Below are 27,993 nucleotides of genomic sequence, written 5' to 3' on the forward strand. Positions count from 1 at the left end.
CTATACCTCCATACACTCCCCAGGGACTCACAATGTAGGACCACAGGAGAAACTCCATCTGCCATTTAGACTTTTCAAGGGTCGTTTTGAGCACGCTTTATTTTGACCTCACACAAAGTTTTAAAAACCTAGCCACCTGACAAGATGTGACTCCACTGTACCGAGATGGGGACGCAGAGGTTGCTGGGCAAAAGATAACCTTCTTAAACATGGTGTGTGTGAAACTGGTCAGCTTAGTCTAGTAACCGGGCACACGTGGTAACCCACCCATGTGAATGTACACAGTTGGCCATAGTGAGATCTGAATCACAAGTTTTAAAATAACTCATGACTTGTTTCCCATTTTTTAAGATAACAAAATTACAAAACTTCAAAGACAACTCATAAGTAATGCTTTATAAGCTAGAAAAATTCTCATACTGGCTTACTGTGACTAAACATTCATCATTTTCATGTATTTTACAGAGAATTTTAAAAAGAACACCAAGTTAAGAAAATTAGTTTAAAGTTTCACAATAATTTGACTCTATCTACATTAACACCGATCATCTAAAGCTGGATTGATTACATAATGTAAATTATTTTTCTTTACAGTAACTACACTATTCCATTATAAATTTACAAAGAGACTCATTCTCCTAAGAGCGACATGAAGACAAAAATTAACAGTGATGAGCACCAAAGCAGAACATTTTTGCACCTAGGTTTGATTGGTTTTGTATTGAAACACAGCCTGTAACAAAAGGACCAGAACAACACATTTGGCAAGAAAAAAAAGTCAAACAGATAAACCAAGGTCTGGAAACAGTGATTTAAAAAAAAAAACAAAAAACAAATCTTTTTTTTTTTTTTAGTTAATGTGACTTTTTCAAAGTATATTTATGTCAACTTTCATTCACATTCTACAAATCAGATTGCTCCATTTTTGTTAATCGGGTGTCACACTGAATAAACAAATGTATTATGTGTTTATTGTGATGAATCCAAACCATTAGAGCTGGATTCAGCAGCTCCTATAACAACCAACCCAAGGGGTAGGGCTGATGATCAGTAACCGGCTGACTTAAAGACCCTCAGTCAGATAAGGTGTGTGTAAAAAAGTCTGCCAGAGTCACGTGACAGACTATGTGCATTCGAGATAGAGGTGAGATGTACCAACAGACACAATGGTCTAACCAATCCCTAGACGATCTGGTAGCCATAAAGTAAACCTGAGATAAACAATGAGGTGATTAGGGAGATGTCACCATACTTGAAAGTAAGTGACAGATTTGAAAAATGACACTAAAGGAGGCCGCCTTGGCCTTGGCCACAGCCTTCTCATTAACACTGCAGGACAGGAGCAACGGGCAGTCACTTCCCAGGAAGGGATCAGGAGTGGGGGTCCCTGGTTTGCGGCTGAAGACACTGGCACTTCTCCACAGCCATCTGCAGTGGCCTCCACCTCATCCACAAGGTGCCCTCAAGCGACTGTGTGCCTGGGCACCCCTCCCTGTAGCTCCCAGGCGACACTGTCACTCCCCTTCCTCTTCCAGCTAAGCTTCAAAAAGGACTGACTCCCTGAGTCTGAGGTAATGCCAATGTGCAATCCATATGAAGTCAGGCAACCTACTTAATTCCAGCAATCTAGAGATGATAACACCAGTTTTTGCTATCAAAAACTTTCCTTTCTCTCTGATGTTTCCTCCACACAACCTGAAGTATGGAGGGCGCGAAGAAGGGCAAATGGCTGGACTACGACAGGAATATCTCTAGTCGAGTGCTGAGACTCCTTGTGAGGAGAAAGGAGATCTGCCAGCTTTCTCATTTCCTGTTTCACATCCTTGGCTTCCATATGAAGAGCATTTAAGGTCCCATGCAGTTAATGCCCTTCCAGAACTGTCCAACTCTCAGACTTGTAATTACAGCTCTAGGTGTGTCTATACAGCTCCTTAATTCAGTTTCCAAACCCACATTTCTTAAAATCATACTGCTGGAGTCTTTAAAAATGCCAGTCATGCATGAAATTATCACTTAAAAACTACAAAGAATCTAACTGAGGAGTAAGTGCATAACAGTTTCTCTCTCTCTCTCTCTCTCTCTCTCTCTCTCTCTCTCTCTCTCTCTCTCTCTCTCTCTCTCATTATTGGGGTGGTCGATCTGAAATCAAAGGCCTCTGCATTCTAGGCAAATGCTCGCCAAGTAAGCTAGACCCTAGCCCTCTCCTTTTTTAAAGGTGTTTTATCTGACTCGGGAGAGATACACCTAGGTCTGCTTCCCAAGCCCCGAGGAAGAACCTGGTAGGCACTCTGCAATCTGACCTTTTATTCCAGTGTTATTGGTTCTTGAACTACAGTGTAGCTATTGCTTCCTTCATGAATGCCCAAGATGGGCACGTCAGATGCAGAGAAAAACATTCACAATTTGGTGAAGTTTAGTCACAGAAAAATGATTACCTGATGGATCCAAACATGCAACTTTACTTCTCCGCCCTGAGGATCTAAATTCAAGGATCAAATTAAAATCCACCATATTTCAAGTTAAATCTCAAGAGTTCTACACAAGTACAGCATGACTTTAAATGCATATTCATTCATTGTTCTGCCTTTTCCTATATGTAAATACACTTCTGAGACCAAAATTTTAGGGAAAGAGTAAGAGTTTTATATTATACTGTGAAGTTCTAACAAATTCTTGGTTTATTTGTGTTCACCGCTTAGCTCAATGTCATATGACCTTGGCATGATGCCAAGTGTATTGACAAAAGGTCTATCAGATACAAAATTCTTAGTTCTGTGTCATAAATAAATTTGGGTAAAACCGCAAGCCTTCCACGGAGTCATCTCGGCAAAGATGGCCCATCTTCTCAGCGAGAAGCAGCCTGGGAACAAAGAAGAGAAACCCCACAATGATCTGCTCATCCAGAAACATACCACACACCACAGTGAGGGGCAAAGGCTTACATACCTTTCTTTAGCTAGGAGGACAGACATCCCCACAAGTTTGGCAAACTCTTCTGATGTTAAAGATCCCCTTTCTGAAACCTAGTGATAACACACAACAGAAAACAAGACAAAACAAAACACCAACAACCATAATTATTTCAGTACACTTAGAAGAATACATACCAGTGCAGGAAGGAAATGTTTTACTGGGTTTTCTACTAAAATCTAAATAGTCACTATAAAATTAGACCTTCCTGTTTCTAGATTTATCTTTATGTGCATGAGTGTTTTGTTTGCAGAGATGCCTGGTGCCCACAGAGATCAAGAGGGAGTGGGATCTCCCAGAACTGGAGCTACAGATGGTTGTGAATTACCATGAAGGTTCTAGGAACTGCTCCTAGGTCCTCTGTGAGAGCAAGTGTTCTGAACCGCTGGTCAGCCCTCTAGTCCCGCAGACCTGAATCTAGAGAGCTCAAGTCTAGGAAAGCTGATGGGCCCAGAAATGGCAGAGCACAGGCTACATACCAATATGAAGCTGTTCATGTATAAAAGCCCAGAGCACAGCAAACTATGTGTGTCACAGGCTCTGGTAAGGGGCCCACAGAGTTATAATCAGGTCCAGTTAAGGATGTGACTTGAAAACCTGTTCCTAATGCTGAGCTGCAGTGGGAAAGCAAGCACCTCATTAAGCTGTTAAGGGAGACAAATACTTCAAAAACTTTTACTACGGATGATGGTTGAATGAAAACATCATTGTCTACCACAAAGCATTGATCCTGTGAATGACTTTCTAGCAAAGCTAAATCTAGCAGTGAATCCTGCTTTAATTAAGTCGCTATGCATTTGGGTCTTTGTGGCAAGCTCTAAGGACTGATGGAAATGGGATTCACATACTGTCTCCAGGGCTGAGGCCACCATCTCCTCTTCTTTGTGGGTTTGAAGCTCAATTACCATGACACCACTGTCAAAAACCCGAAGCCTGGAAAACACAGATGTGAGAACAGTGTGGGTATTTCTAAGATGTTCAACCACAAAGGAGAAGCAGGCCACAGTCTACTTTACTTCATGCTCAGGCCTAAGGACAATCGCACAGTGTCTAAGCCACAATAACTACATGTAACTATAACAGAATTAACTCAAGAATTACGGACAATAAAACTATGGGCCACAATCTACATGATAAAGTTTTTTTTTTTTCCGGTTCAGGGTGCTTTTAGTGCACGGATAAGGAGAATGCAGTTCTGAGTTGAACATGTGCAGCGCGGAGGTTCAGAGGTGAATTCTTCTGAGTTTCCTCTGGGAAATCACAAGTCTGGATCTGATCTGTACTGGGACACACCCATCCCTGATAGGATGAAGGGAGAGGGCAGAGATGCTTGCAGTATGGGGGTTGGGGGAGAGGATGAGGAACTCGGGTCACACGTGGCACAGCCTCAAGAGGGCATCATCTGGCTTGCCATGTACTAGCAGGCTTGGGTGGACTTTCAGGTCTCCTCTAGGCAGAATCACAGCTCCAGTTGACAAACTTCCTGTGGAGATTCCTTTACCTGACAGGCAATTTCAGCGCCTCCAGCATCTTGCATGCATTCACTAAATCTTCTGGGGAGAGCAACTAACGAGGAAAAGAAACACAGTTAACACTGCAAAGCAATAGAATGGCTCTAGAGAACTGTAATAACCACTAAAACAGAATAAGAAGCCAATGACATATGACCCAGAGAGCTCCGTACCCTACAGAGATCTGCATCCCTCTGTTTATTGCTGCTTTATTCACTAGAGCAAAGAACGGGACTCGACCTAGCTGTCCATCAACAGATGAATGTATAATGAAAATTTATATATATTGTATACACACACATATATGAAATATTACTCAGCTCTAAAGAAAAATAAAGTAAAAAATTACAGGGAATGGGTAATCTTAAAATGTATAATATTAATTGAAGTCATATATTCTCAAGAAAAAATCTTCATGTTTTCTTTGACATGTGGGCGCTAGCCAATAATGTGTGAATGTGAGTGTGTGTTGTGCAAAGAAATGTACGCGTGGGTACAGCATGTAACAGAAATGTACGCGTGGGTACAGCATGTAACAGAAATGTATGCATGGGTACAGCATGTAACAGGAAGAAGAGAACAAAAAGGCTGAACACCAGGGCTGAAGAACTGAATGTCGGTGATGGACACAGGTATGGGAGAGATAAAAAGCCATTTTCTAGCTATTATTCTGTCACAAACTTTTAGGTTTTGACGGTGGATAAGGATCTAAAACATGATTCTGAAAGCGTAAATTTAACGTGAAGCCTCATAGCTTCCATTTTGAACGCCATTTCGAACTACAAAGAAGTTTGTTGAGTTGTACAGACTTTGAGTCTGGTTAGTTTTGGTATGTGACATTTTTATTTCCGAGTTCTTTTTAATAATAAAGTTTAAAACACTTTTTATAAAGTAGGAAAAATGCTCTTCATCAAGTCTGTAGATCATTCAATTTCAAGGACAAAAGAATAAACAAAGAAGCCAAAGACGGCAGTTCTGTCCAATAGAAACGCAGCAGTGCAGGTCACTGCATGACCTCACGACCTCCAGTGCCCACAGAGAAAGAGAAAGGGGAAGGGGCCGGGATGCGGCTGAGGAGTGGAATTCTTGCCCAGCATGCAGAAGGCCCTGGGCTCAAGCTCCAGCACTGTAATAAATAATAACAAAAACATTTTTTTGAGATACTGACATGGATACTGACCTTTGTTTATTTTATACCTGTTTTATAAATTCAGACTGTGATGTGTAGCTACTAGTGGCTTCCGCTCTGGATAGTGCAGCCTTAATAAATCTGCACCGTGGTAGAACAAGCAGAGCTCTGAGTCACGAGGGGTGGCTCCAGAGCCAGCTGAGCCTAAGTACAACACTTGTCAACCCACCGTCTCCAGGTGACCTCAGTCAAGTCAGCTAATCTACCCCTCAATTTCCTCATTCCCGAGTTACCTGAAGGTGAGGGCAGTAAAAGCAGGAGTGAGAGGCTAAGTGAGCTAACAGTTGGTACGCGCCTCATTGACACTCCTGTGCCTGAGGAGAGGAAGGGGATGCACTCCGGGACTTGGGGGAGCCATATGGAAGTGGCAGATACCCAAGCTGCACTGGATTGCTGGGGCACCAAGAGCACCAGGAAAGAGTCTCTGAGGCCACGCACCGGGTGTGACTGGGCATAGGGACCTAAAGAACCGCTCCTAGTGATACTCAGCTAAAGGGGTAAGGAGGAGTTGTCTCTCCGCTATCTAAGAAATCTGAGTCCAGCTGAGCCTGCAAGAGTTAAATACTCAGAGGAAAAGCTTCCACTCATTGCAGTACCCAGACCTTAGCGCTGGCGGCATCGCTCACTGCAAACCTTTACTTTTAAGGCGACAAAACCGAGTTCCAAGGCAGTGAAGAGTACCACTCAAAGTCACTCAGCAGTGGCTGGCAAAGCCAGCCCCAGGCCAGTCACGTGTCTCTCATCACGCTGCTTCTGAAAATAGCTTTGATGTTCACAATCACTGTGTACTCACTAGAGGGGGACCATCAAAACATGCGTTCTTACCTCCATCCCTCGAGCTCGGTTCACTAAACAGTACACCTCTGTGAGCGACATTATTCCCCCACGTTCCTATTAAAAGGGGAGAGGAAAAAAAAAATCAAGTATTTAGCATTTCCTAAGAGAAATCATAATCTGAGTGAAATCACAAATTACATTGCTTTTTCCTAAAAAGTTGTATTTATACACACGAGAGCCTATTCACATCCTCTGCAATGCCTCAAATTCTACATATGGACTTCAACGTCGCTTAGATGAAAAGAGGGCAGCTGCACCATGCTTCCAAACTGTCCTTAGTCTCCTGACTGCAGAGGTGATTCAGACTGAGAAAGACTGGAGAACTCAGGGGCCACATGTGACACAGCCACATTGGCAAGCCCTGGAATCAAGAGGCCAGGGTAACACTGGCAGCCTGTGTCACCACAGGGTACGCTTCAACAGGTATCACCTTGGTTAATTCAGGAAGGCGGGATGAGGCAAAACCACCTAAGAGGGACCAGAGCCTTGATGAACTGTGGGCATCAGTCCGGGATCAGACTCAGGTAATTGCTGCTACAAATAAGCCTGGAGCAGCTCCTCTTACTGGCAAGTGCACGGAAGCAACGGCAGAGTTCTGAAGACCTGCTCCGACCCTTCAGCAGAGCTGAGGAGAAGGCTGAAGGCACTGGGGCCATGCACCATGGTGGCTTGAAGCCTCTTAGAGGAAGGTTCGTTAAATGTTAACAAATTTTTATGTTTATTTAATGTTTTAAGTAATTTATGTTAGTAAAGGAAGAAAGTATAGAAATAAGTGATACCATAATTTTGCAAGCCCTAATGAAATAACATAATAACATTATATAGTAATGACTGTCAAGGGCAGCTAACTAGGTATCTAGCTACGTATATGTGTGTGTATATAGAGAGACAGACAGACAGATACTACATACCTACTGACAGAAATGTACACCATCCCCTATAAAATATTCTTGTCATAAAAAGCTGCTATTTATAACAGTTGACAGAGAACGTGTAGAATGAGAAACATGTTAATACCGCAGTCAGTCAAACTATACTCTGTAGGGTAAACTACCAGGTTCTCCCCAGAGAAGTTGGAATCAAATAAAAACGAAACAAAGCACAACTTGGGGCTGGAGTTGCATCTTAGGCGGATGTGCAAATTCCTATGTTTGACCAACAGCACAAAAAAACCAAAAGCAAACCAAAACATGTGAACACAGACCAGACATTTGACATGAAAGGTTTCTAGTGTTTTAGGTGAGACAGTGATACTGATACTGTAGCTGTGTTTAAATTAGTCTAGTATCATTATAGGTATTAGAATATTTACATACAGGATGACCTGCTTTAAAATAATTTACTGATGAAGATAGATGATGGACACACGATGATTTGCTATGGCACGTAGTTTAGCATATATTTAAAACAGCATTAAAAGTGCTCTATGAAAGTATACTACAAAACTATTAGCATAACTATAAAGACTAGATATGGGGCCAGGCACGGTGGTGCATGCCTTTAAAGCCAGCACTCAGGAAGCAGAGGCAGGTGGATCTCTCAAGGCCAACCTGGTCTGCACAGTGAGCTCTGTGACAGTCAGGGCTGTGTAGAAAGATCCTGTATAAAAACAAACAAACAAAACCCAAAACCCAAACAAAGAAACAACAAAAAAAAACCAAAACAATAAAACCTAAACATAGCCAGATATGGTGGTTCATGTCTATAATCCCAGCCCTTAGAGAGGCAGAGGCAGGAGAATGGTGAGTTCAAGGCCAGCCTGGGCTACAAAATGAGATCATGTCTTAAAAACAAACAAAAACACAGACTAGAGAGAAATACGTTTACAAAAAGAAAGATTCTTTGAAATCAGGAAAAAGTCTCATCAAACAGACTTAATGAAGTACAAACATCTGAAATGGAAGTTAAAAGTAGTTTTGAAGATTACAATTAAAGATAATTAATAAGTGTACTAAGCCAATTTAATATTCCTGGAAGAAAAACAAAACCATGTCATTTAACGTCGACCACATGATGAAAACAGGCTCTTGAGACTTCTGATGACATGGAAATAATTTAGCAGTGTTTGGAAAGCAGGGGTTTGGCTTTACCTACCTCTAATGGTGCCTGCAATATTCCAGCCAGCTGTTTGGCCAGCTGCATGTGGTACTGTGTGCCTGAGCCATAGGTCTCCCGGGTAACCGGGTTGGCGATTCCCATACTCAGCAAGTAGGACTTGAATCTGATGGTCTGTAAGGGGGGAGGGGGAGGCATCAGCGGACTGGAGAACAGTTTCTCTGCGCGACAGCTGAAACTCTTCATCATACGCTCACTGGGCACCGTTATTTCTCTAGACGGCCATGCCTTCTACTGTGTTTCTATGCTGTGGACTTCAGGGCGGTGAGCGTCTTAGTCGTTCCTTGAACAAATCTAGTTATTCTCCGCCCTTCTACCCCAGTCTCATGCTGTTCATTTTCAACGTTTTATGTGAAAGAAAGGCAGTAATTAAGCTATTTTTAATGCTAACTAAATACTACAACTAAGAACTCACAAAGGAAAAATGGATATGACCAGATTAGCCAAACTTAACCCGGCAGACATCACAGATTTGTATGGAACAGCTACTCTGCTACTCTTTAGACATTTCAATAGCTTTATTTCCTACACCGTCAGAAAGAACACAGAATAATCTTGAACCCTTGTAGAACTAGCGAAAAAGAATGAAATCTAATTTCTCCTTAGCACTTCACACACAAGCAATAAAAGCGTCACACTGAGAAAGTAGGGCCAGCGAGAGGGCCCAGTGCACAGCTACACTAGCCACCTGAACATCTCAATTCAATGCCCAGGATCCGCATGGTAGAAGGGGAGAATCAATACTTCCGAGTGGCCCTCCGCCTACCACCTGCATGCTGCAGCACAGCTCACCCCAATAAAGAAATAAGTGTAATAAAAAAAAAAATGGAAGGCAGCAAACGTGAGAAGCTACAGGCATAGTTCAGTAGGAGGGAGAGAGAACTGGTCAACCACAAGAATATCACTGCTTTCTACCCAGCATCTACCGCTTCAAAGATAAAAAAGGTCCTCACCTCATCTTCTGTGACGTCACCTTGTTTCTCTTTAATCTTATTAGCGATCGATTTTGATAACTCTACCATTTCCTTAGCCTGAAAAAAGAAAGGCAAAAACTCTTCTAAGAAAATATACTTTCACCCGGGCGTCAGTGGCACACGCCTTTGATCCCAGCACTTGGGAGGCAAAGGCAGGAGAATCTCTGTGAGTTCGAGGCCAGCCTGGTCAACAAGAGCTAGTTCCAGGACAGGCTCCAAAGCTACAGAGAAACCCTGTCTCAAAAAAAAAAAAAAAGGAAATATATTTTCAAGGTCATCATGGCTGAATCTGAGTGGAACACATGACACCTACCTTGATCATTAGCTTGCTCAGGTCTTCAAAGGCCTGAAATGAGAAACGATGTTTGTATTGCAATCTTTTTAAAGAACTAAAATGTTTTAAAGCAACGATAAACAAATTTTTTTTACAAATATCGATTTACTATTAATTGTATAAGCAACACATATACCTCATTTTAAAAGTCTACTTTAAGAAACTGCAAACTTCCTCAAACTACAACCAAACTTTCCATAGATGATTATTTAGTGGTTTTGAACACATACAAGAAAATCCCAGTCTGTGGCATGGCTCAGTAATAGAATGCTTTTCTGGCATTAGTGAGGTTCTAGGTTATGCCATGGCTAACACACACACACACACACACACAGAGAGAGAGAGAGAGAGAGAGAGAGAGAGAGAGAGAGAGAGAGAGAGAGAGAGAGAGAGAGAGAGAGATCACTAATTTTTTTCTGATAGATGAAAAAACAAAGATTGTAAAATGTCTTCCGGGTTAAAAATGACAATACCCAGCTGCAGGAATACTGTTTTTGGACATAATTATAACTGAGCCGTGGATTTGGAATAGTAAGCCATGACACAGTTTTGTGTGCAGTGCCTACTGCACACAAATCATCCAGTGCTTCTCAAACACACTGAGTAAAACCACTGCAACAAATGTCTACTTCGAGGGTTTCTTCAAACTCAATCAGATATGTTTCTAATAAATTATTTCAGGTTGCTGAAAATATACTGTAGAATTTCTCAACTAAGTGATGTGCATGGATATTTCCTTTCTTTCTCTTTCTTTCTTTCTCCCTTTCTTTCTCCTTCTTTCTCTCTCTCTCTCTCTCTCTCTCTCTCTCTCTCTCTCTCTCTCTCTCTCTCTCTCTCTCTCTCTCTCTTTCTTTCATTTTGAGAGTCAGTTAAGCAAGAACTCCACACACACAACTGTGGCTCTGATCAGTGGTGACAATCTGCAGGAAGTACCCCCACCTGAAAAAACTTTTTTTTTAGCTCAAAGAATAGTGTAAGAATAACTGTGTAAGATCCTCATAGCCAGCTCACTAAGCTAACACTGAAAACAAAACGAACGTGCACACACCTCACAGGAATTTCCTCAGATAAACAAAGGCTTAGACACTGGGTTCTTATCGGCAAGAGCCAGCAGATGCAGGAAGCCCTTTGTGGGAGGCTCTGGGCACCGGCTATGAAACTTAGTCAATTCTAACATTTAAAGCACACACCAAAGCTAGAACAAAGGCACATCGTGTAAACTTAGATTTTCATACTTACTACACAAGCTGTTAATAAGTTTATTTCACTTGTTCAAGTAAAAACGCTATGAGAAATCACTATATTTTCATAGCAAAAAAAAACCCCCTGAAACATTGAGTTTACACAAGAATATATCCTTTATCACGTGTAATCAGTAGAACAAACAGAAATTCCACAGCACTTTAAAAGAACTGGCTAAAAAATGTTTTAAGTAATTAAAACATTAATTATAAAACACAAGTAACAGTTTCTTAAAGTATGGGAAGGTATATAAAATAAAAATTATAGCAAGAAAGATGCACACGCCCATTCTATCATTAAGTCCTTGGCTTACAGAGCGTTCTATTGTTATCCACAGCACAGTGAAACTTCCACTGTAGTTCTGTTTTAAACCCACAGACGCCGTGCGCTCGTCTGCAGGGACTGGTTATTCATCTCATTAGCGATTCCCACATGTCTGAATTTTCTCTTCAGTACCAGTGATTCTTGCCTTTGCATACCCCACTCCTCTTGCTGGACCTTTCCTTCCTGCTGACATTGCTAACACCACACATCCTTCTGGCCTTCCAGCCCATCTTCCCACTGATAACGGGTCTTCCTAATCCCAACAAACATCAAGGGCCCTGTCGTGAGTCCCTTCTAGAGCCCGAGTTTTCTCATCACCAGGCGTGTCTAACATGCCAACAGTGCCAGTTTGCCTGCCTACCTAGGGGACCATGACAGTAGCCACAGCTTCTTGCGCAGGTCCACATGTGAAGAACAAGAACTATTTCCTAAACAAGTCAGCCTCTGTAACAGAACATAATGCCTGTGGAGAATTCCCTGGGGGTGAGAATCCATGGGAATAATTTATTTCCTGAAATGGCAGTTTGTTTCAGAATCAAAGAACTTTATTTTGAACATCATAGCCCCCTTCAGAAACAGGAATACTGTAACAGAGAACAGCTCACTACTCTCGGCCCTCTCCGTACGTGTGAGCATAAGAAAAAGCTGGATCAAAATGTGCCACGGTGAGGGAGATCTGTCATAGGAAACTGGAGACTATGGATTTTTGGGCAAGCTAAATAAATTCCGAATTCCAGAATGTAAGTAATCGCAGCTGTAGGAAGATGTTAGGGATCACCTCAGAAATGTTTTTGTCTGTTTCTTTTCTTTTTTCTTCGAGTTTCCTTTCGATACCCACAATCCCTACAGCTCTTACTCTTCCTGGCTGGAAAAGAAAAAAGAAAAAACAAAAGCCAAAAAACAATTAGATCACAAGATACACAAAACGGAAGGAAACAAAGCCCTTTGTAAACCGCACTGACTTTTCAAAGGTGGGAAAGAGCCCACACAGAAAACTGCAAACAATTACATCCAGCTTCCTTTCCAAAGCATCTGTCTCCTTCTGCTTGCACATAATGACCTTCAATAGCAAAGGAAAAATAAATATATAACCAACGGCATGCATGCGTTTCTCTGTATTTTAGGTATAATTAAACTTCTTATTCTTTTTTTATTCTTTGAAAATCTATCATATATTAGATAGATATTAATAATCTATCAAATGTATAAAACTGTAGCTAAAATTTTTGTACTTGACAAGTTATTAACAAGCTATTTCCTCACACGTGAGTGCCTGTCCACAGCTGGATGATTGATTCTGACTAGTTCCCATGAAAATTCAAAATGTTTTTAAAAAGCAGAACTCTACTGTTTTGTTTTTGACAAGTGTGTGATCACAGAGAGTTTGTTGTTGTCTTCTTCTTCCTCCTCCCCCTTCTGTGTTTTTTTGAGAAAGGATCTCTCTCTCTCTCTCTCTCTCTCTCTCTCTCTCTCTCTCAAAACTGGGCCCTCACTGAGACTCTTCTTGGATATCTTGTTGCCCTGTGTTGTGGAGATCCTGCAGCTTTGGGTCTTAGGACAGGCCCCTTTGCATGCTCCAGTAGATCACAGATGGGGTAGATGTTGGGACAGGCCAAGCCATAAGCCTGGTTCTGGACCTGGGCAGCTGCAGGGTTGGTCAATCCACCAGTTCTCCCCTGTCCCACCACCAGGGTGAGCTCTCCAGCACTGCCCCAGCTAATTCACCCTGGCAGCAATGAGAGAGGGACCAGTTCTGTTTTCACACCCCAGGATCTGCTCTCCCACACCTACACCATCAAGGTCAGCTCTACTGTGTTACCCCTGTGAGCCACAGGTACAGGGGTCACTCTCCCTAGTGCTACAGCTGATGAGGGGCAGGGACAGCTCTCCTGCTCTTGATCAGCTCCTCTACTGAGACAGAGTCTTTCTAAATGTAGCCCTGGCTATCCCAGAAATCACTATGTAGACCAGACTGGCCTTAAACTTACAGAGATCTTCCTGCTTCTGCCTCCCAAATACTGAGATTAAAGGTGTGCATGACCGCATGCCCAGAGTCTTCCTAAAGAGTATGTAAGAACAGAAATGAAAACAGTGCATTGGCTGGGCCTTGTGGTTCACACCCAGTACTTGGGAGGCTCAGGCAGGAGGACCACTTCAAGAATGGGACCAGCAGGGCTACACAAAATTCTAGGTCACCCTGTCTTAAGAAGACAAACAGTAAAGAAGATATTACACTTACAAAAAGCTTTAACAGTACCTGGGCTCCTTTATTTGTCTGTAGTGACTGGGAAACTGGCACATTCTCCCACCTCCTCTGTGTCATTTCCTCTGATAAACGCCTATAAAACTGTAACATATATGCAAAGCCTGGAGTCAGTCACATGGCAGCCATCACACACACACCACTAAAACATCTGTTTAGTATAACGTTCTGCTCGGTTGTCAGTAACAGGACTAGACCCCTCCGACAGCAAAGGAAGGCAACAGCTGTCTTCTAGGATCAGCTTCAGAAAGCACAAAGAAATCAAAACATATACCCGAGCGCACATGCACACACACACACGCACACGCACATGCACACGCACACGAGCTGGCTTTTTACATACAATGGAGAGCTCTCCCCACAGACGTATGCCACTTCAGCAAATGCCCTCACTTTAGGCAATCCTATAGATGTGGAGTGCTGTCAGTCTATACTGAAACAAACAGTACAGAAAAATTACATAACCATTTCTCCACAAAAAGAGCAGAGAATAACTTGTCTAGTTAAAATATAAGGTAAAAATTAGGGACAAGTTAAACGCAATAGTATATACATCTATAATCCCAACAGAAGGATCAGTTCTAGGCTACCCTCAACTAGATAACAAATTCAAGGCCACTATGTGTCACATAATACTCTATCTCAAAAAACAAAATAAAACAAAAGCAAAAACAAAATTAGAGACAAAATGTGGCTAGGCTCACAAATAATCCATCGTATTTCCACTCCAGTGAAAACACCTTTGGCAAGTGTGATGGTTTGAAAGAAAACGGACCCTAAAGGGAAGTGACTCCAATAGGAGGTGTGGCCTTGTTGGAGTGGGTGTCACTGTGGGAGTGGGCTTTGAGGCAGCCTATGCTCAAGCTACTCCCAGGATCAAAGACCATTTCCTGTTGCCTGCAAGACGTAGCATCCCAGCCACTCCTCCAGCACCGTGTCTGCCTGCATGTCACCATGCTCCCCACCATGATGCTCTGAACCTCTGAAACTGTAAGCGAGCCCCAGTCAAATGTTTCCCTTTATAAGAGTTGCCATGGTCATGGTGTCTCTTCACAGCGATAGAAACCCTAACTAAGACAGCAATTCACTTCAGTTGGCTTTGAAACAACTGTGTGAGGAGCACTCAGGGGGTGCTGCACAAGACAGCACACGTGTCTTAAGAACAAGTGTCTAGCGGCTTCCTCACTCGGTCCTCTAACCACGACACTGGGCCATTGCACCCGAGCCATTCCCTCTACGGAGCTAACCGAGAGCAGCTGAATCCCTTCCCACGCTGCGGTCTGTTGCCCCATCAACTACCCCCTAGCAGCTTCTCTAGCAGCTTCCAGCTTCGGATGCCATGCAACCACAGCCCTGCTTTTCACTCAATAAGGCTCGAAACATAAAAAGGTTTTGCTTTGTGTTTTGTTTTTGTAAAAATGTAGTTTATAACCTTCATAATACTGTCTTCTGCCACATTAACACAACATACACCTTCAATCATAATACTGTCTTCTGCTGCATTAACACACAGCACACACCTTCAATCACAATACTGTCTTCTACCATACTAACACAGCACACGCTCTATAATCCAGCTGTACTCATAAGGGAGCTTACCTCGATCTGGCCATGCTCTTTGAAGGAGAGTTTGATGTAGGAGTTCTTACTGCTCTGGAATGGACCGGGCTCTTTGTTAGCAGGAGCCGGGTGCAGATGAACCACGATTTTGGCACTAATGAAACAGCAAATATGTGGATGAATTTTTAAAATCACTAATTCTGTTTTTATAACTTTTCATTTGCTTATTTACTTACTATTTATGTATTGTTTTGAGGCAGGATCTCACTGTGTAGCTCTGGCAAGCCTGGAATTTGCCATGTAATCCAGGCTGACCTCCAACACAGAGAGATCCCCCAGCCTCTGCCTCCCACAGGCTGAAACTAAAAGTGTGTGCCACTACAACAAGCACTATTTTTTAAACATGTTGTACATTTCCAATCACTTGGAAATTCATAGAGAAATAATGAATTTCAAAAACACATTCTTTTCTAATTTATATTCAGAATCATTAAAACTTGCAAAAATAAAACTGGTAAGATATAAACTAAATGCTATTGGCTATAAAGATGAAATAAATGCATGGCTTTAGAAATGAATTCAGAATAATTTTGTAATGTTTTCAGTGGTTTATGCCTAGGCTTCCCATCCACAGAGTCACCACCTGAGGTCACATGGGGCTATCACGTCTGCCAAAGCAGTCTACCTTACCTACCTGGAAACACGTGAAAAGTTACCTGTAAGATGGGCTGGCTGATATTTTAATAAAAACGCAGCCCAAACTAACGTTCTACAGTGTCATTTGCTGGAAACGCTGCTCGCGCAGCAGCATGATCTAGAAGACCTGACGTAAGGACAACTCTCAAATCCTGCCGACCTAGGGAGACACCGTGTGTCAGCAGCAGCATCTCAGTACCATTAAATGCATACAGACCTGCTTCACCAGGGTCTAGCCTGGTGACTCCTCCTGATCTCACTCTCACGCACCCTACCCAAACCCCATATCTAGACACTAGAGAATAGAAAGACAGGCAGTGCTCATGGTTTGGTAGAATTACCACTGTGAAAATGACTAATTTATTAAAAACTATTTACTGTTCAATGCAATCAAAATCCTGTAACATGAGCGGTCCTGTATGTTGGGGTTTCTGTCCTCCCAGTTCCCACAGCTGTTGAGCCCCAAAGAAAATCACACAGAGATCTCCATAAATTATAAAGCTGATTGGCCCATTAGGTCAGGCTACTTATTAGTTATTATGACTTATACTAACCCATTATTCTGATCTATGTTAGCCATATGGCTCAGTACCTTTTTCAGCTGGGTAGATCACATCCTGCTGCTTTGGTGATCTGGGCAGGAGTGGGAGAAATCAACTTCCTCCTTCCCAGAATTCTCCTGTTCTCATTGCATCATTTCTACTTCCTGTCTGGTTTTCCCACCTATACTTCCTGCCTGGCCAATCAGTGTTTATTTAAAACATGATTGACAGAATACAGACAATTCTCCTGCACCAAAATCCAAAACACTATCTCATTCTTCACTGACACAGAAAAAGGAAGAAAAAAAAACCTATCCTAAAATTCGTATGGAACCAAAAAGGATCTCAGATAGCCAAAAATACTGAGCAAAAATATGGTTCTGAAGAGGTTACCATTTCAGAGCCATAGTAATAAAGACACAGACAGACATGCAAACCAAAGCAACACAACTGAAGACCCAAATATGAGTACACAAACGTCAGCAATTTAATATTTGACAAAAATGTAAAAAAAAATACCCACAAAACATAAGTTGGAGGGAAAAACCATCTTCAATAAATGGTGCTGGGAAATATGGATGTTGCCAAGCAGGAGAATGAAATTAGACCCTTATCTATCACCTTGCATGAAAACTAACCCCAAAGGGATCAAAGACCTAAACATGAAACACTGAGACTGCACTCAGAAAACAGGCAATGTCCTCCCTGATACAGGTGTAGGGAAGGACTTTCTGAATAAAACTCCATTCGCTCAGGAGTCAAGGCCAAAAACTGACCGACTAAAAAGTTTCTGCACAGCAAAAGAATCAACCAATCATGTGGAGAAGAAGTCGCAGGATGGGAGAGAATCTTCATCAGCTATACATCTGACAGAGGATTATCACAATATAGAGAGCTCCAACAACAAAGAATCAAAGAAACGAAAACCAAATGACCCATTTAAAAAATATGCTTGGGATCTGAACACAGAGAAGAATTATCTCAAAAAATGTTAATTTTTTCCCTAGCAATTAGGGAAGTGCAATCAAAGCAATTTTGATATTCCATCTTACTCCAGTCAGAATGACGATGTCAATAAAACAACTGCCAACTAGTGCTGGAGAGGATATAGGGAAAGGGACCCTCATTCACTGTTGACAGGATTGCCATCTGGTGCGGTGACTCTGGAAACAAGTGTGGAAACCCTCAGAAAGCTAAAGATGAATCTACTGGCTGTGCCACTCCTTGGCACCCGCCCAAAAGACTTGACATCCTACTCCACAGATCCTAGATCAGCCATGTTCATTGCTGCTCTACTCACAATAGCAGGGAAATGGAAACAACCTACATGTTCTTCAACCAGCAAACAGATAATGAAAATGTGGCCCACACATAGGCTGGAGAGGTGGCTCAGAGGTTAAGAGCACTGGTTGCTCTTCCAGAGGTCCTGAGTTCAATTCCCAGCAACCACATGGTGGCTCATAACCATCTGTAATGAGATCTGGTGCCCTCTTCTGGCCTGCATGGATAAATGCAGACAGAACACTATATACATAATAACATAATAAGTAAATAAATCTTAAAAAAAGAAGAAAATGTGGCGCACATATACTATGGCATACTATTTAGCTACAAAGGTAAATGAAAACATGAACCTTGCAGGTAAGTGGACAGAACTAGAAAATATTGTACTGGTTGAGGTAACGCAAAGACAAATGTTACATGTTCACTCTCATCTGAGGTCCTTAACTTCTTTAGGTTCTTCAGTGTGAGTACATATCCTGGAGTAACCCCAGAAACAAAGAGAGTGAAAAGGACCAAAATGGGGGGAGGAGCAAGAAGACTTGAATAGCAGGGTACAGCAGATTTGAAGGGGAAATGGGACACATGGGGACAGGGGGCTTTAATTAGGGCGGTAGAAGGAGATAAGAACTTTTTTGTGAATAAAGGTTTTAGAGCTCACTCAGGGTAGTGGTGGTGCATGCCTTTAATTCTAAGCCCTTGGAGGCAGAGGCAGGGGATCTCTGTTGAGTTCGAGGCCAGCCAGGGCTACAGAGAGAAACCCTGTCTGGAAAACACAAAACAACAGAAAGATTGTTAGGCCTCACCTCTTCCCAATTCCGGCCGCCTGTTCCTCGATGAACACAACCTGGGACAGAGGAATGGCCATGCAGCACTCCTGGGAGGAAACCAACAGGGGAGAGCTATGTGCGTGGTCAGATCAGTCCAGCAGCACGGCACGGGAGCCGTGCTCCCCTGTGCGGTACTCAAACATCAACGCTGTATTCCTTAACCAAACTGCTCACTTTAGCCTGGCTAGAAAGGCACACGCCTAGCAGGGGCTCTACCACAGCTACACTTCCAATCTCCTTAATAAACTTAAGGAAAATTGAAATAAAACTCTGTGCTGCCGGCCAGGCGGTGGTGGCGCACGCCTTTAATCCCAGCACTGGGGAGGCAGAGGCAGGTGAATCTCTGAGTTCGAGGCCAGCCTGGTCTACAATCGCTAGTTCCAGGACAGGCTCTAGAAACTACAGGGAAACCCTGTCTTGAAAAACCAAAAAAAAAAAAAAAAAAAAAAAAAAAAAAAAACCAACTCTGTGCTGCCATTTGGTGCATGGGAGAGCATAAGGAGAGTTTGAAAGGCAAGCACAGGGCTGCCAAGATGGCTCAGTGGGTAAAGGCGCCTTCCCAGAACCTAAGCCTGAGTTCCATCCCTGGGATCCCACCGGGGAAGGGAGAAGTCTGCAAGCTATCCGCTGCCCTCTGCATGTGCACAGTGGTACGCCCACACGCATGGACACACAGAATATGCTAATAAATCAAATTAAACCAGGAGGTGTTACCTCTCTAATCTTGGTACTTGTAAATCCGAGACAGAAGGATAAGGAGTTCAAGACCAGCCTGAGCTATACAGTGAGACCCTGTCTCAAAAAGTAAAAGTAAAATGGGGTTGCAGGGTTGGCTCAGCAATTATGAGCATTTGCTGTTCTTGCAGAGGGACAGAATTCAGTTCCCAGCACCTATGTTGGTCACTCTAGTTCCGGGGACTGTCCTCTGTCCCGCATAGGCACCTGCATGCACACGTCCATACACATGAGAACACACATGTAAGTAAGTAAACTAATAATTACCTTTTTTTCAAGCAAAATAAAACAGTTGTAACTACCTTTGTTTTTATAGTTGGTATGTTTTTTCAAGTAAAATTTATGAAAAATTTTAAATATCTCTTTTTGTAAGATATGAATGGCAGGATCCATATCCAATGACTACTAATTTACCATTTGTATTGTTCAAGTTTCAAATTAAAATGAATTTACATGAAAAAAATTTTGATGCAATATTTTTATAAGAAATAAAAATAAAACAAATCAAAACAATTCCAAAGGATGCATTTTATATGGATGATTTTTACGTTTCTTTATAACTACCCCAATTTACCTATTTAGATATGCACACATGTATATACACTGAAGAGGAAATACAAATGCAGCTTTGTTATTATTAAAAATAATATGGAAGGGTAAAAATGACCACTTGAGCCTAAAGTTCAATATTAGGCAAGGCAACACAGTAAAAGCTTGTGAAAATCATTAGCTAAATTTAATTTAAATCATTATACATGACTGGTATATAATAGGTCGAAGGGTTTCAAAACAGGCTTCCTTTTTTATTAATGTGAAATAATTGAACAATTTAACAGACCTCACTCTCTCTTTTTTTTTTTTTTACAATTTATTTATCTTGCATGCATGTGTTGCATGTCCACGAGTAGGCATACACATGCATGTTGCAGCCCCAGGGTGCACGTGCGGAAATCAAAAGTGCAAACATCGTTTCTCTCTGGCTACCATGCGCTGTCTAGGACAAGCATCTCCATGCGCTGTCTAGGACAAGCATCTCCATGCGCTGTCTAGGACAAGCATCTTTCCCGGCTGAGCCATCTCAACGGCCTCAACGGGACACGTCCACGCGTGCACATATCACCCACCAGCCACGCCCATCTTCCCTTCCCTGTCTAAATGACCTCTTTAAATGCTGACCAAAAGGTGACTCTAAAATTAGTTTATCAACATTCAGGGCACCTCATCATCTTGTAAAGATTTCTCTTCCGGATATAATTTTAAAATAATTACACAACACTAACAGAATAATGAATACAGCATCAAAGGAGGCAATATCAACCCTAAAAGGGGGATGGTTCTTAAAGAACATGGTTAGCACTCTTTCAAAGGATACAATACAGTTTACAGTTCATCTTGGCATTAAAAGTTCATGGTGAGGGGTTGGAGAGATGGCTCAGAGGTTAAGAGTAGTGGCTGCTCTTCCAGGAAACCCAGGTTCAATTCCTGGCACCCAGATGGCAGCTCACAACCACCTGTAACTCCAGTTCCAGGAGACAGGAGCCCTCTTCTGACCTCTGTGGGTACTGCACACATATAGTGCACAGACACATGCAGTCAAAACACCCATGACACATAAAATTAAAAAAAAAAATAAATAATTAAAAAAAGTTCTTGGTGACTGGGAGTGTGGTGGAGAGGTGAAACGCAGGCGTGGTGCTCCCAGCCGGCAGTTTATCTCAGCACCGACTTCAGTCACCACAGCTTCCCGGCGGGGTGCTGAGTGATTAGGAAAATAAGAATATATAAATGTATAGGTATATACACACATACACACAAATATTTATAAAATGTATTTATACATTCACACACATATATATTCTTATTTTCATAATCAATCAACATCCAGCTGGGAAGTATATATGAATATGAATATATATATATATTATTCTTTTATATAGAAAGAATAAGTATATCTATTATATATATAAAACTATATATATAGAAAGAGACAGACAGACAGAGACTGAGAGACACTAGATAGTTTTTCCTGTTGACAACTGTACCTTTAAAATTAAAATTCTTTGGAATAGAGATATCAGCTCATACATACGCTTCACTCCATCTAGAAACTATAAAATCAGAGTGAGGAGTCTCTTCTTGAGCCATATAGGAATTCTGGAATTCCTACGGCAGAGGGCCCCTGCTTCCCCACATGGCACACCGCTCCTGCTTCTGTCTTTTTAAGGATCCCTCAGAACTGATGAGAGAATGACTCCTCCCCTACACTGAGGCAGGCTGTAGGAACGACTGACTGGTATTTGAAAGGCTAAGAATTAAGCATCTCACCACTGGGGAAACAGAGGCAGGTAATTTCTTTCTGAGGACAGACGAGTCTACACAGCAAGTTCAAGGTCAGACGAGGCTAGAGAGTAAAACCTTGTCACCTCAAAACAAAACAAGAACAAACAAGAGAATGCAAACAAAGTCTTGGATGGGGGTAGTTGAGGGTGTAATTCAGTGATAAAGCACACACTCAGCATAGTCAAAGCCCTCTGTTCCAAGTCACACAACTAATTAAACGAAGCCCAGAATTACACGCTAAAAGCTGATGTCTCTTACATTGTTTTTCTGGTCTCTCCAAATCAGCCGGTGTGTACTAAGAAGAAGTGTCCCAGCATCGAATTTTATCTAAAACGATAAGATTGTTACAAATAATCAATATCACTCCATATTATACAGATTTTCTTACCTAATTCGTACATAATATGAAATTATTAAACACTTTAGCTTTATAGCAAGATTTATCATAAATTAAAAAGAAATGCTATATATCTTATAAATACTCTATATTACACACATATATGTATATATCCATTATAGAACTATAAAAAATTCTAAGTAACCTACATGTGGTATCAGCGGTAGTTAAATAAAATGTATCTATAGTACAGCACACATGGAATGCTAAGACAGCTAATGGGAAAAAAAAGGGGAATTTGCAATGTATTACACAGAATGAAATTCTCCAACAGAAGGTGCTTTCTATGTGTGGGTACATACATCTCATGTAAGTACCACTGAGAAGGTCTAAATGAGTGTACAGTAAGCACTCACTGGTCTCAGGAAAGGGTGAGGAAATGGGAGTGTGAGAAAAAAGCAAGGGATCTGTGAGCCCATTTCTGGATGTAGAAGCAGAAGGTTTGGAGCCAGCTAAGGCTATAGAAGACCCAGTTTTTTCCACTTCCCCTCAAAAATAAAAATACATTGTATAATAGTATGAAAAAGATGGTGTCTGTGTCTGCATGACTGAAGTTTTAATTTCGTAGATTATTATTCCTGAAAATTAGACAATAAACCAATTTAGAGTTAATATTCAAGAAATTAATAAATCAAACCCTTCCAGTGCTGTTAAAAATGCATATATGAAGTTTCTATTTCTCTAAACACTAGAGAGCAGAATTTGCCATACAATAAGATTTGGTTGAATAATTTCTAGTGATCTCTAAAGATACAAGGATGGACCTATGTTCAAGGCTATGTCATACCACACACTACAAAAAAAGATTTTAGTTAGAATTCAGTTTATTACAAATGATGCCAGAATTCTTCTGAGTTTAAAATTATGTGGTTAAGAGTGTTTGTTTGAAGCCAGACAAAAATCATAGCATGGGTCGGGGCAGGGACCATGTCCTCCCTGAAGCGAGGGGGAGTTGGTTTCCTTCAGGGCTCAGGCACCGGGAGAGGTCACCTATGCTCCAGTAGACAGTCCCACAATCAAGAACAAATGGTGCACTTAAGTGGACTCAATGGTTTAAAAAAACAGAGTCCGGGCTGGAGAGACGGCTCACAGGTTAAGAGCGCTAGCTGCTTTTCCAAAGGTCCTGAGTTCATTTCCCAGCAACCACATGGTGGCTCACAACCATCCAAGATGAGATCTGGTGCCCTCTTCTGGCCTGCAGGCATACAGAACACTGTATACACAATAAATAAATCTTAAAAAATAAATAAATAAATAAAAAACAGAGTCCACAAAGTTAGGGGGGAAAAGTGATAGTGGGGTTAGGGAAGGGAACGGGGTTGTGAATTTGATCAAAATACTTTATATGCATAAGAAATTCTCCATAGGAAAAATGCTAATTAAATATTAAGTAATCAATAGCATTATAGAATATCAATCTATAAAACCTGGAAATTTATTTATTGTGCATATCTATGTGACTATGTCAGTGCCAGGACACACACACAAAGGCCAGGACAGCTTTTAGGAGTTGATTCTCCCAGCATCTGAGACCTGGTCAAACTCAGATCCCTGCTGGCAGGTGCCTATCCCTAATGAGACACTTTGCAGCCTTGTATCATTCTTAAACAGAAGTTAAAATCATGTATCCCGTTAACAACAGTATAAAGTACCTATGATATTTTATTACAGTAAAAAATAAAATTTTCACATACCATGTTTATATCAAACGTATGCCAATATGCCAAAAGTAATTACTTCTGGGCAATGGTACACTGATTATTTCAAGTTTTATCCTTCTTTTTTTCTTTTTTTGCTTACTTGTACTTAACCAACATTATTAGTTTGAAAAAAATCAAAGAAACTTGACACTGGCATATGTAACTTCATATAACTCTGAACTTTTTCATGTTAAATCAAACATACACAGGAACATGACCTTTATGAATTTATCTAGATAGTTAGTTTTATATTTTCAAGACGGGGTTTCTCTGTGTAGCCCCGGCTGTCCTGTAACTGGATCTGTAGACCAGGCTGGCCTTGGACTCAGAGATCTCCCTGCCTCTGCCTCCCGCATTGGGATTAAAGGTGTGCATTACCACCACCACTCGGTAAAGAAGCCTTTAAAAGCCCACATGTAACAGATAACCTACATGTTTTGACACACATTTTAACCATTTTTTTCCCTCAGAATAAGATCCACCAGTATTGCTAATGAGATGTTAGTAATGAATAACGGTGTCACGGCTAGGAAGTGTGCTGAACCATCAGAGTGCAAACACACTCTGTGAAGAACAGTCGTCCAGCTTAGGTTTTTTTTTTATTGATATTTATTGAGCATTACATTTTTCTCTGCTCCACTCCCTTCCTCTCCCCTCCCCGCTTCAACCCTCCCCTAAGGTCCCCATGCTCCCAATTTACTCAAGAGATCTTGTCTTTTTCTACTTCCCATGTAGATTAAATCCATGTAAGTCTCTCTTAGGGTCCATATTGTTGTCTAAGTTCTCTGGGATTGTGGTTTGTAGAATGGCTTTCTTTGCTTTATGTTTAAAAACCACCTACGAGGGAGTACATGTGATAATTGTCCTTCCGTGTCTGGGTTACCTCACTCAAAATAATGTTTTCTAGCTCCATCCATTTGCCTGCAAAATTCAAGCTGTCATTATTTTTTTCTGCTGTGTAGTACAACATTGTGTAAATGTGCCACATTTTCCTTGTCCATTTTTTTTTTTTTTTGGTCGAGTGACATTTAGGTTGTTTCCGGGTTCTGGCTATGACAAACAAAGCTGCTGTGAACATAGTTGAGCACATGTCCTTGTGGCACGATTGAGCATCCTTTGGATATATACCCAAAAGTGGTATTACTGGGTCTTGAGGAAGGTTGTTTCCTAATTTTCTGAGAAATCGCCACACTGACATCCAAAGGGGCTGTACCAGCTTTCACTCCCACCAGCAATGAAGAAGTGTTCCCTTTACCCCACAACCTCTCCAGCATAAGTTGTCATCAGTGTTTTTGATCTTGGCCATTCTTACAGGTGTAAGATGGAATCTCAGAGTTCTTTTGATTTGCATTTCTCTGATGACTAAAGATGTTGAACATTTCCTTAAGTGTCTTTCAGCCATTTTAGATTCCTCTGTTGAGAGTTCTCTGTTTAGGTCTGTACTCCACTTTTTTTATTGGATTATGTGATCTTTTGGTGTCCAATTTCTTGAGTTCTTTGTATATTTGGGAGATCAGTCCTCTGTCTGATGTGGGATTGGTGAAGATCTTTTCCCATTCTGTAGGCTGTCGTTTTGTTTTGTTGACCGTGTCCTTTGCTTTACAGAAGCTTTTCAGTTTCAGGAGGTCCCATTTATTAATTGCTTCTCTCGGTGCCAACTTAGGTTTCTATTGCTGTGATAAACACCACTGTAGTGGCAGTTCATTTGGATTTTAATAAATAAAGCTTGCCTGAAGATCAGAGAGAAAAACAGTCCCACTGGTCAGCCTTACAGACCAGGTGGTGGTAACACACACCTTTAATCTCAGTAGCCACTCTAGTTGCCATAGAAACACATGACCAAAAGTAACTGGGAGGGGGGGGTATTTCAGCTTAGAGTTTACAATCCCATCACGAAAGGAAGTCAGGGCAGGAACTGAAGTGGAGACCATGGAGGAATGCTTCCTAGTGGCTTACTCCCCATGGGTCTCTGAACTTGTTGTTTTATATAACTCAGGACCCGGTCCATCGACAGCACTGCCCACAATGGGCCGGGTCCTCCCATATCCATCATTACTAATCCAGAAAATGCCTCATGGACCTGACCACATAAAAATCTGAAAGAGGCCTTTTCTCAATTGAAATTCCCTCTTCCCAGATGATCCCGGCTTGTGCCAGGTTGATAGAAAACTAACGGTGCAATATTCCACCAGAATACTTGGACTTATCCGAGAAAAGACTGAGTTTTCTTGCGTCAGAAGTAAAAGGCTAGGCAGGGTTGCACGGGCCTTTAACCCCAGCACTGGGAGGCGGAGTCAGGTGCACCACTGTGAGTTCGAGGCTAGCCTGGTCTACACAGAGAGTTCCAGGACAGCCAGGGCTACATAGAGAGATCCAGACTCAAAAAGAGGAGGCGCGGAACCGGAGAGATGGTTCAGCCGTTAAGGGGTCCCAGCACCCACAGAGCAACTCACAACTCCGGGGAACCTGACACCTCCGCCTAGGCTGACACCTGCCCTTCTGTGCACACACCCGCATGTAGACACGCACACCTATACCCAATTAAAAATAAGAAAAACGTCACAATAAAAAGTAGAGCTCAAGTACCCTCTAGAATGCAGTTCAGCCTAACTTTAAGCGTCTTGGCTGGTCTGATTTACACAAAACTGGGTTTATGATATTTTAAGAATCTCTTTGTTGCTAAGTGAAAACTCCCATTTTCAAAACAAATGTTTTGTTAACTTGGAAGTGCAGTTTGATCAGAGCAGCTTTTGTTTCATCTTGTTGAAATCAAAGTTTAGGATATACATTTGAAGCTCCTGTCAGAGTTGTCCACTTGCCCTGTCAATGGGCATGAGGAAATGAGAAAGCTTGTTTGTTGCTCCAGTGAGGAAATTGTGCCACCGTTTCCTTCAGTTCTCCCGAGGGTTATTCTCTCAACCCGACAGACAGGTTTGTCCGGTTTCCTTTTACTACTCAAAACCAGAATAATCGGAGCTATTTTAAATCAAACTTTATTTAAAAGAACAGTTGCGGAGAAGATCCTGCCTTAAAAACACCACCCTAAGAAACTCGGGAGACCTGAGTCAAACGTCGCGTGCACCTCCAACAGCTGTAAGCACGGACCAGGAAAAAGTGTTTCAAAGCACAGAGGGAGGCTTCGTTTCCCCCACAGCGAGGAAGGAGGAACGCGGCAAATGAAAACTGGAAAGCAAAAGTGCTTGCGGGAACGCGAGCTTTTCCCCCCGTTTTCAGGTCGCGCATTTCGTTCAGAACAGGAGGGCTTGGGGAGTCTCCAGTATGTACAAAATACTTCCTTGCATCCGGGATTTCTCTTATCGTTTGCAAGCCCATCCCTTAAGGTTTCTGCTTGCGCTACAAGGCAGAGCTTACTGCATGAGTCCATAACGCAAGCAGGGGCTGGACCCCGGCTGCCTCCTTCGGAAATCCTTTCGGGCGAGGGACCGGCCGCGGCTCAGCCCAGTACAAATCCATCACCCATCCATCCCGCAGGAGGATGGGGGGAAGGCGTTCCGGGGGCGCGTCCCCGGTCAGGCGGAACTGGGCCGTCCCGGGCTCCGATCCCCCCCATCCCACCTCCGGTCCCCTGCGCCCCGGCTCCACGGTCCACCGTGCACCGCGAGCAGCGAGGTCGAGGCCGGGAGCCCAGGGCCGAGGACCAGGTCGTGCCGAGTCCAGCACAAGGGTCCGTGGGGAGGGGTGGCCTCCGCCCTACCTTCTCCTCGCCGTCGTAGACGCGCACCCCGCGCTGCTGGATCACCAGCGTCTCGTTGATCTCCAGGAGGCCGCTGGTCCACACGAAGCGGTCCATGGCCGCCGCCGGACCGGCCTCTGCCGCTCGCCCGTGCTCCCGGGCTGCGAGCGGCGCCCCCTGGTGGCCGGCGGGGGTGGGGCGGCCGGGAGGGAGTCGCCCCCCCACCCCGACCTCCGACAGGCGGAGTGAGGGAGCGCCCCCTGGCGGCGGCCGCTCGTGCGCTCGTTTGTTTCCCCGGCTCTGCCCAGCCTGTTGATAGGCTTGTTAAAGGTTGTAAATAATGATCTTTTTGTTATTGTTGGTTTTCAAATAACTGTTGACAGCAGGGATTGTTTTTAGCACACCTGTAATCAGTATATCGGGTGGTACCCTCTGCTCCTCGCTCAGGGTTTTGTTTTA

General features: G+C 42.5%; 1 protein-coding gene across 1 annotated transcript; it reads right to left on the bottom strand.

The window, feature by feature from the left end:
* Positions 1-369: 369 nt before the first annotated feature.
* On the bottom strand, positions 370-27,682 carry Vps36 (vacuolar protein sorting 36 homolog). The gene is made up of 14 exons (XM_038328289.2): positions 27,556-27,682; positions 22,002-22,070; positions 18,645-18,715; positions 15,359-15,473; positions 13,754-13,843; positions 12,275-12,361; positions 9,910-9,942; positions 9,576-9,653; positions 8,602-8,736; positions 6,496-6,561; positions 4,472-4,536; positions 3,819-3,903; positions 2,947-3,023; positions 370-2,860 (listed from the first exon to the last, which is right to left on the bottom strand). The coding sequence occupies exons 1-14, from the start codon at positions 27,649-27,651 to the stop codon at positions 2,767-2,769; spliced, it is 1,161 nt and encodes a 386-aa protein (XP_038184217.1). The 5' UTR covers positions 27,652-27,682; the 3' UTR covers positions 370-2,766.
* Between the last annotated feature and the right edge of the window lie 311 nt (positions 27,683-27,993).

This window comes from Arvicola amphibius, chromosome 4 (assembly GCF_903992535.2).
Source record: "Arvicola amphibius chromosome 4, mArvAmp1.2, whole genome shotgun sequence".
In the NCBI taxonomy this organism is placed as follows: domain Eukaryota; kingdom Metazoa; phylum Chordata; class Mammalia; order Rodentia; family Cricetidae; genus Arvicola; species Arvicola amphibius.